Raw genomic sequence first — 10400 nt, forward strand, 5'->3', positions numbered from 1 at the left:
CTCACAAACACATGTAGAAACAATAACGAAATACTTAAAAATTCTTTAACTAGAAAATTGAATCAGATGTAAAATTAAATTAGTAATGAATGCTTTGAGTTTGTTCCTCTTCTTGCATAGAATAATGAAAGCCCGGCGTGATTCCTATATTGTACTCTAATAATAATAACAGAGAGATGGATTTACTATTAAGATTAATGATCAAAATACCGAAAGATATCCACAAAATGCATTTACTTATGCATTGCACAATTATTTCCTTAAATATATGCATACTGGAACAAAGTTGTGACACAGATCTGACTCAGACTATTCCTAAATATGTTGAAATAAAAAAACTGCACATTCAGCATCTTTGTGTTTTTGTGAAATCTTTGACATCCGTTCCTTGTAACTTCTGTTCATGTTGTGAAATATTCCCTCATGACCCTTGGAGGAGACAGGTGTTTATCCCGACCAGAAATACCAACCAATTTCACTGAATAGTTTAAATGTGCTTATGATGGAGGTGTTAAGATCAGTCTTGGTATCTTAAATATATCCTAATTTCAATCTGACCTTAACCAGATTTTTCTGACTAACTCAACAGCAATAGGAAGGAAGTGACTCTTGCTCCACCTACTGAACAAACCTCAATTTTTCCCCAACTGGCCACAACGTTAGAGAAAGTAAGTGCAGTCTGTATAGAAGCATAAGCGCAATGCTTTTGCAGGGTGAAGTTTCAGGAAGCCAGTAGGTCGGAATTCTGCTTTCCAAGATATCCAATACTTCATAGTGCATCATTTCAAAAAGCACAGGTAAGGTTGACTTTGTTTATATCCTACATTCATGGTGTTTAAGGTCCAAGTTTACTATTATTGCCTTAGAAAAATGCTAAACCTAGAGATTGAAATGTCTAAAGCCACCAGCAAGTTTTAGCACAATGTTTGCAGATTCACAAAGTCTGGATTATCCTGTTCTTGTCAGGACAGGAATTTACTGACAGGGAAGGAATTGAAAAGGAGAGATCATTTTTAACGACGTTATTGGGCAAACATATTCATGATATTTCACAGGATATTAATACTGTTTTTTTTAAATTTACTAATGAGACCCCATTTCATGAAGCAGATCCAATCATGACCGTTGAGTACAGTTCTTCTACAGTAACACACATGGATATGGACAACAAAGTTGGCTATAGTCAATTTTTTGAAGATGGCAGCAAGCTTCGGTATTCAGGTAAAAAACTAAGAATTTCATTCCACATAACAAAAACATATGCAACCGGACAAACAAAGTCAATTTTCCTCCGGGTTCACAGAGCTTTCAAATAATGTTTCTGCTCACTATTCAGTTTCACATCCAAGTACTAAAAATGGTACACTTCTGAAGCTTGCAGTTTTATTTGCACTTGGGATAGCAGGGGGACCCTTAAATAAAACAAAGGCCGTCTAAAGAAATCCTTAGTCAGATAACACTGATTAAATGTTGTCACTAATGATCCTGATTATCTCTTGGACAGATTTGTATTTTTTTCCAAAAAGAATCCTGCAGAAACGCTACCTTAATCTTCTGTTTAGTGAATTTAATTTCTCAGTTTATATAAATCCTAATAAAACTACATTACTGTGAGATAAGATACTGTCAGAATCAGCTGACTCAAGATAAAAATTATACTGCCACACTTTGAATAAAGGTGGCACAGGTACTCTGGTTTGTTATAAATCATAGAAATAATATTAAAAAGCTTTGTGTTGGTATATGTAATATGTTCTGAGGAACTTGCAGTTCCATGGCTTAAATAATTCAAGTTTCTGGGTCAATTCTTTCTGTCCCTCAGTTTTGGCTTTGAGGAACAAACCTTTCAAGGTTGCTGCAGCCTGTCTGGGGCTGATGTGCGTTCTCCTGTTGGCTGTGATCATAGGTCAGAGTATCCACTGTAAGTCTCTCCCTTGTCAAATAAACCAGTTTCAAAAGGTTGCCTGATTTGGTTTTAAAACAACTGTTATTTATATATCTCATCTCCCACAGACAAAAAAGCAGAGCAAAACCACCAGAGCAACCTAACAGCCATGAGCAGTGAGAAAGAGAAGCTGCAGGAGAACCTGAGGACGATGCAAAATGAAAAGAAAAGCCTTGAAATTAAACAGAATGACTTACAGCAAAGAAATGGGTACCTATCTAAAAGACAAGATAATCTACAGACCAATAACGATATATTGAGCAGTGAAAGCAGAAATCTAAAACAAAGCCAAACCGAGTTAAAGGCCAAGAATGATGCTTCCGTCAAAGAGATAGAACAGCTTAAAGCCAGTAAAGAACAGCTCCAGACTGAAAACAATGCCTTGTCTAAAGCTAGAGACTTGGTAAAATCACAGTACGATTCAATGTTCAAACGCAAAAATGAGGTACAGGCCAGTTATGCATCAGTGACCAAAGAGAGGGACAATTTACAGAACAAGTTCAATAATGCAACCAGAGCAAGAGAGCAGCTACAGCTGAAGTACAATGACATGATTAATAAAGTTGAGCATTTGCATGACAAGTACAACTTCTCCAACAATGAGAAAGAGAGGATAGAAAGCAGTCACCAGAACCTGACAATATCCAAAGAAACGCTGCAGGCTACTTACGACCTGCTTGCGAAAGCCACAGATGAGTTGCGGGCTAATTATAAGTCTTTGGTTCAGGAAAGGGATGAGCTTGAAAAAGCTTGCAAAAATGCAACTGCGGAGAAAGACCTGTTGAATGTGAAAAACGACAAACTGACTGCTGAGAGAGACGCGTTGCAGGTGGAGGTTGAGAGACTAAAGGTAGCAGTTCCAGGTAAGCAGAAAGAATTAAGATATAAAAATAACACATTTTGCCACTAAATTAATATATCTGGATTGAAAAAGAAACATGCAACAACGTTTGTTCTGATTGGTTTGAATGTTTATCTGTACCTGTAACAGTAAAAATCACACTTTTGTCAACTGTCAAAGTGAGGATCGAGTTTTGATAGTGTCAGGATAGTGTTTGTGTCTTGCATAGGATTTTTTGTTACAAGGCATACAGTATGTGCTATTACTGTTGATCTCCAACATGTTATGAGTTCATGTATACTAACTTGATTTTGCTCCTTGTGATTTCTGGGTTAGGGTTAGTTGTGTTTTTCACCAATGCGACAATCGTTTCTTTCTGCAAATAAAATGCATGTATGATAAGTATGATAACGAAAAGAAGAACTAGATTTTCAAGTTTTAAGATTTCTTCAGATTTTTTTGCAAAGGCAAAGCCAAAGAAAAATTCAAACTTTAAAATCCAAATTTCCGTTTGCCAAACGGGCATGTCTTAATTTTTCCAAAAATTCAAACTAACCACAGACACTTGTAACAAATGCATTTTAACGTGTAAACACTTATTGATTAATCAATCTTTGGCATTTTACAGTTAAGAGGTGCCCCACTGGTTGGACGACATTTCAGAACAGCTGCTACTTCACGTCTTCGGCAAAGAAAAGCTGGCGTTTGGGCAGGGTATACTGTCAAACCAAAGGCGCAGATCTGGCAATAATAACAAGCTCAGAGGAAATGGTTTGTCTAGTTGTGTTCATATTTCTGTTTCTGCACAAGAGAGTGTCAACATAGAAATTGTCATTGATGATGTTTTACTTAGTAAAGATGCACCAAACAATATTTTTACATTAACACAAGATCAATTGACTATTGGTAATGTGAATGTGGTCAGTTTGGTTTTAAAGCTTTGAATAACATAGTATTCACAAACATTATAAGGTTATATGGCGAAATTATGTTTACCAGCTTATTGCTAACTTGACTTATACCATAATTTCATCTATGATTAGTAAATGAAATGCACCTATCTATGCATAACCTCTGCAATCTTTTTTTCTGTCTCTCCTCATATAGACCTTCATTAATGGCCTATATGCAAGTGATAAAGAAGTCTGGATTGGTTTGACCGATGAAGGGGTAGAAGGGCAGTGGAAATGGGTAGATGGGACACCATTGACCACCACGTAAGAAGCTTGACTCTTCTTTAACAACCTCACAAATTAGACCAGTAGTTTTTCAATTGTTATATGTCCCTCATTTTTCTGCAGGTTCTGGGGTAAAGACCAGCCCAACAGCTTGGAAGGTCGGAACCAGGACTGTGTGGAGTTCTGGCACCATGCTACTGGGAAGGGCGACTGGAATGATGAGAACTGTAATTTGGAACAAAATTTCATCTGTGAGATACAGTAGCGGGCTGTGCATTTCTCACCTAAGCCTTCAGCAGTGTCCTACCTAAATACATCCACCTCTTAATACCATTATTATGACGTCAGGACTATAGAAACCATTCATATTATACAGAAATCAGTATAACAGGGCATTGCATCAGAGACAGCTATCTGATGTAGCGAGAATGAATGCCATTACTAAAGCAAGAAACCCAAATAACACAATTCAACAAGTCTCCTTTCGTTGCAGCCACAGCTTCACCACACACATCAACTCTAGCAGAAGGATCAATCTTCACTTAATAAAATGACAAGAAAATATTAAAAATATAAATGAAAGTCATCATTTGATTATTTGTACCCAAAATCCATCTTCCTTTCCTTTTTCAAGAAGAGTTCAATTACTCAGTTCTACAGATTCGTATTTTTCTGGCACAACATTTTCAAAAGCATCGGTAGCCCTTTCCCCGGCTGTGACAGGCTTTCTAGCTTCACAAAATAAATGTTCCCTCCGCTGTCATCCATGGCAGGTTGAAAAAACAGCTTTAAATCTACACGGAGGCATTTTACCTTGTGCAGGTAGCTACGGCTGCTACAGATGTGATGGGCCAACAGCTCGCTACACACGCAAGCATTTGCTAACGCTGACAACCCAATCAAATCAGATATATCTCTTTGGCTAGTACTGATAATTATCCTATAATTTGAGTAAAGCATATAACACCGTTTTAAGGACTTTCAATTGGAGATCATGGAAATATCAAAGTCTGTTAAAAATGTATATTATGTGAACAATTTAGAGACACTCACACAAAGCAGCTAAGAGCTACAACCTGAACATGTATGAATTGTGATGATTTTTGTATTACAAAGTTACATTTATCACCTATCGCCTATCTTGTGCTAGTGCAGAAAGTCATGGTATTGTGGCTTGGTTCGTGGGGGATGGACACTCCCATATACATCTGTAAAATGCTGTAAAGTGATCGTGTTAGTGGTTTAACTCATTTATGAAGTTTCAGCTAGCTTTAAAATGTTTCCTGAGCCACCAGGTCCCTGTAGCCAACAGACAAAAAGAAAGACAGACATGGTGAAAGTAAATTATTTTCAGTCAATCTGATATGAGGGATGGAATCGTTTGTTTGCTTATATTCTAATCATATTAAAAAAAGATTATATGTTGATTCATTTAAACACATAAAATGATTATTTTATTTTATTTAGACGTTTATTGATCAGGGACAAATGCATTAAACATTATTTCATATGAAATACACAACAGATGTCATGCATACAAGTTTCTAGCCGAAGCTAATTTGCAACCCCTGTCCCTGGTTAGGCTTTTGCTATTAAAACTGAGTTCATGAGCAAAGTTAAAAACAGTACGTTGATTTTAAAGGACACAATCTAGCTTGCGCCATCGCTCCAATGACTTAATCTTCAAAGCAAACATTTAATTTGTGTGTATATGAAATTTAGGGACAAAAATATAACGTCATTCATCTGCAGTGTAGTGAATATGATCCAGGTAATGGAATGTGATATGGAAATATTTGTCACTAATGTATTGAAGCCTACAATGGACTTTGTTAAAATGGCAATGTTATGTTATGAAAATAAAAAATACACTCTATACTCAAAGGACTACCTACGGAAACCTGACTTCAGTGTCATTGTATAGCACAATCAGTAGCACAATCTGTAGCCTTATTTTAACAAATTGCTAAAGGTAGAAAGGTAGCCCCTGGTGTCACGCTTACAGAAGATGTTTGACGTTCTACTCAAAGTCCAACTTTGCCGAAAGGACTGAGGAATTGTATTTTCATTTTGACACCAAAAGCTAATTGGGACATGTTGATCTCATCACAAAAAACTGGGGCTTTTTTAAAAAATGTGAGTTAAGTAATGCTTGTACAATGAAAAATTTGGCTAGATTGTTAACTTAGCATTTTCATTTTCAAATGTACGTAACACTTGAACATTGTCGTCTGTAAATCAGGTAAATACTGTATGAATTAAATGTCAAATGCTGTTTTGATTTTAAATTGTTGGATTATTGCTTTTTTATTTCCACCTAAATATAACAAGCTTACTTGTTACTTGTTAATATTGCATTTAGTCTAACATTTGAATATTGTCCTTTTTACAGCGAGGTATCACTCTGAACATCAAATGTCTCATGCTTTGAAACAGTCCCAGGCAGATGAGTTTCCAATTGTGAAACTCCCAGTAATTAAATACTCAAATGTGTTTTTTTGTTTGTTATTTTCAAAACATGAGAGGAACACCATCCGCAGCATGATACAACAAACCAGTATTTCATTGCAAAGTGGACAACTCTGTCACATTGTTGCCTGAATCCCCTCCAGCTTTTGGCTTGGCAGTCCCATCAAAATCCTACTCATTCCTTTTCAGACCGCCTTCGCATTAGATGAAGAGTGTGTTCTCATTTCACTCTGTGCTGTAGGCGTTCCTTTCCAATATCTTTCTCCTTAGTTCCTCTCGAAAGATTTAAACAAATGTTTTACCTAGTGTTCACAACATAAAACACTTGAATTATAATGAATGTTCGCCCACATAAACTAAATGTTATTACCTATCTAAATGATCATGATCTATTAACTATAATAGATTGGATTATCAGCACATTTACTATAAGCACGAAGGAGGACTTTTAAAATATTTGTAGCAAAGCTTTACCCTTTATGCTTCCAGCAACCGTAACCATAAAAATCATTATTGATGAGAAAGTCGATCATAATTTAAAATCAAAGACGCATAAGTCATCAGATTGGTGCTTAATAGCCCACTACACTGAGTTTCACATACAAGGATACATTTATTTGTCATGAAGAGTATTACAGAGTCTGGAACAAACAGTTAACAATGTCCTCTGTTGCTCTGGAGAACCTTTTTTGAGTTTGAAATAAATGACCTAGATCATGGGTGTCCAAACTTTTTTCACTGAGGCCCACATACAGAAAAACATATAAAGGGCTGGGCAACTCACTAGAGGTGAGGTATAGCGCCTTATAGGTTAAGTTATAAGTTAACAAATCAATCAAATGTAGGTTAATTATGTTTCAAACTATGCTTTAAGAAAAAAAAACAGCTTTCATCACAGCTCTCCATAGGGTTTCATGTATTTGATTGGCGGCTAATTTCTTCAAACAGGAGGCTCGGATTGCTTATAATAAGGGAAAATATGACATGTTTATTTCAAGATTGTTATGCAAATACGTTATTGGGCTTTTGTTTATCAATCAAGATGTGTTAGAAAATGTTTTCAACTTTTATTGATGAAATGTATTTGAAATTGGGCTTATTAACCCACTACTGTGTAATATATTTGTACATATATACTTAATAAATTCAATTATACTATACTTAATTGGAGGAGGGCCGATTCAACCTAGATCATGTTATTATGGCAATGTTTAGATTCGATAACATCTCATCTAAATATTGATAATTATTATTTAGATCATTTCCAAATAATCTACCAATAACGCCATTTTGTTTACATCTGTGTAGTTGGTTTGTGTCACTGTAATAGTTTGAAGAGTCATGCATTTTTGTCAGTAAGACTTAAGGGTATTTTTTAAAGAGACATACTAGTGTGAAATGTTTCACATTTCGCAATTTCTCATTTCTACTGTGTAGATTTATGTTTTCATATTTTACTTTATTTGTCTCCCGTATGTTTAATAACTAAATAATATCAAATGTTTAGACAGGTATAGGTTTTATGGGTCACATCTTAACGTTTTAGCTCCAAAACAGGCATGTCGAACACATAAACTGTACAGTACAAGCTGGATCTTTAGCCACATGCACAACATGTTGTGTTACATTTTATTCAAAGCGTAGTTCCTTCTTTGTCAGATTTGAACAAAACCACCCAAAATATACAGTTATAACGACCAGAATATTAATTTTTACCTTTTGTTCTTATAATTACTCAAATAGACAAAAAAATAAGAATATCTTAGTATTGATGTGATCAAAATTTGTGGGCAATGAGTTCATTGCAAATATGTACCATTTAAGAAAATGATGTGTGCGAACAAGGCTATTTCGGCTTCTTTTAGTTTACAAAAAAAATAAAAAATAGCCTTCACAAATACATTTTCTTGTATTTTTTACTACTAGTACAAATTGCTGTCATCAACGTATGATGGAGGTTATGTTTTATTGTTGTCAGTATACACTGTGTTACCAAGATACAAAAGAAAAAAAAGTTATTTCCTGGAATGTAATTGATAAGTTGTCTTATGTTATCTCTATAAATAAGTCTAATTACAATTAAGGTCACTCACTTACCAGTTACTGTAACTCAAAGCTCATTTATATTTTACTGAAAAGAGTAATTTAATTGGAAAAAAACCCAACAAATACTTTTCTCTTCAAAATGTGAGATGAGTTATAACAAGATTCATTACATGTAGACTCAAATAGCCTAAATACACGCACGCACGCACGCACGCACGCACACACACGCACACACACACACACACACACACACACACACACACACACACACACACACACACACACACACACTGATCTTTGGTCCCAAAACATCAAAGGTCCCTATGGCGTGATAGACAATTTGGTTTCCCAAGAAGTGATAAATACCAAGACACGCACGCACGCACGCACACACACACACACACACACACACACACACACACACACACACACACACACACACACACACACACACACACACACACACACACACACACACACACACACACACACACACACACTATCCTCATATCTTTTCCCCCACCCACTGAAACAGGTAGGCGGTTCTCTCAGTTTGGCTAACTGTGTGGGAGCACCTCCATGTACACTGAAAAGTACAATAAAGTCTCTGCCGCACATACTTTTAATACCCAACTGCAATTGTTTGTTAGTGTAACGTCCTTTGTCACGCATATATTAAAAACATCACACAAAGACAGCCTGCTGCCTGTGTTTCCTTGTGTCATACCAGTTTGTCCCTCATTACATGTCTTGCTACTTTTCTTTTATACAACACTACCTTATCCGGCTCCTTTGAGTTTGTGTACTTGTGTACCATCTTTACTTTAATAAAGCCCCTTTTTGTTACTTATATCCGCATACATTTTTTGTAGTGCATTTGGGTCCTGCTTCCTTACCTCCCTGGTATGAATATGTTTGAGAACATGTTCAACATTATGCAACAATGCCATTTTTATAGCTTATCACAAACCAAAGTTCGTACTGAGTCTCATTAAGGTAGGTTATATATGTCAATTTTTATCAACAAAGACAACAGTTAACCAAGTGTTTATTGGATTTTTCACCTGTCCCAGTGTCTCCTACTGTATATACATTTTAAATAATTATCATATGTCATTATGACAGTATATAGCAGACACTTATCGCACAACCATGTATATGGTTGTTAAGATTCATTGTTATTGAATAGTGTGAATATGACCGTGAGGATGGTGTCCCTCGGATCGAATCATTTTTGTTTTTCTTTTTTTTCAAGTCAATGTAAGGGCCCAGTCCTGTCCCCCCAAAATGTAATTCTTCTTTCTTTTAAAGATTATAGTATGTTTTGCTTACACAATCACTAAACACATCTCGTTTATATGTTAATAAAAAATAAAAAAAACTTGGCTACCATTATGTTTAGCCCCACATTCAGGCATGGCCGTGTAAAACAGGACAAAGTGATAATACAACTTGCAGACTTTTGGCATAAATGTCCTTAAATCCATTACACTGTTAATTGTAAAAACTGGAACTGGAATTCCCAATATATCTTCCTCTACTACATTTAATGGTTAATGTTGTACTTTGTAACACTATACACTAATGCAGAGTGCTCTTCGTGAGTTAAGGATATTCTACTGATACTTTTGGACTTTTGCTTCAGTGTAGTTTTTAAGAGATATTATGGGGCGAGGCACTTTCACAGCCTGTTTTTCTACTTGAAATATAATTAGAGATTTGAATGCTTCTTCTAACTCTGGGATACTTAGCTAACAGCATTCTTTCTTAAACACATGGTGTTATCAATCAATCAACCAATCAATCATTTATAGGTATGGAAGCCCAGAATGTGAGTGAGAAAAAACTTATTTTTTTCCATGATCATCTTTTTGGTACTTGGTTGTACTTTATTCAACTTATTTCATCTGCCAAGGGCGAT

General features: G+C 35.7%; 1 protein-coding gene across 2 annotated transcripts; it reads left to right on the forward strand.

Moving 5' to 3' along the window:
* Window positions 1–442: 442 nt before the first annotated feature.
* On the forward strand, window positions 443–6252 carry LOC134864505 (CD209 antigen-like). Of its 2 annotated transcripts, none has more exons than XM_063883542.1 (7): window positions 443–797; window positions 1108–1221; window positions 1823–1921; window positions 2014–2808; window positions 3415–3557; window positions 3894–4003; window positions 4088–6252. In XM_063883542.1, the coding sequence occupies exons 2-7, from the start codon at window positions 1119–1121 to the stop codon at window positions 4227–4229; spliced, it is 1392 nt and encodes a 463-aa protein (XP_063739612.1). In that variant the 5' UTR covers window positions 443–797; window positions 1108–1118; the 3' UTR covers window positions 4230–6252. The 2 variants fall into 2 exon arrangements, with proteins under 2 accessions (XP_063739612.1, XP_063739611.1); XM_063883541.1 differs by having other exon boundaries at window positions 444–797; window positions 1111–1221.
* The last annotated feature ends 4148 nt before the right edge of the window (window positions 6253–10400 follow it).

Source organism: Eleginops maclovinus, chromosome 5 (genome assembly GCF_036324505.1).
Source record: "Eleginops maclovinus isolate JMC-PN-2008 ecotype Puerto Natales chromosome 5, JC_Emac_rtc_rv5, whole genome shotgun sequence".
Lineage (NCBI taxonomy): Eukaryota > Metazoa > Chordata > Actinopteri > Perciformes > Eleginopidae > Eleginops > Eleginops maclovinus.

Bases quoted from the DNA above. Each gene is read 5' to 3' on its own strand.
- LOC134864505 (XM_063883542.1), top strand. From the start codon at position 1,119: ATGACCGTTGAGTACAGTTCTTCTACAGTAACACACATGGATATGGAC. The intron at 3,558-3,893 runs GTTTGTCTAGTT...CTCCTCATATAG, and splicing joins TAACAAGCTCAGAGGAAATG to ACCTTCATTAATGGCCTATA. The intron at 4,004-4,087 runs GTAAGAAGCTTG...ATTTTTCTGCAG, and splicing joins GGGACACCATTGACCACCAC to GTTCTGGGGTAAAGACCAGC.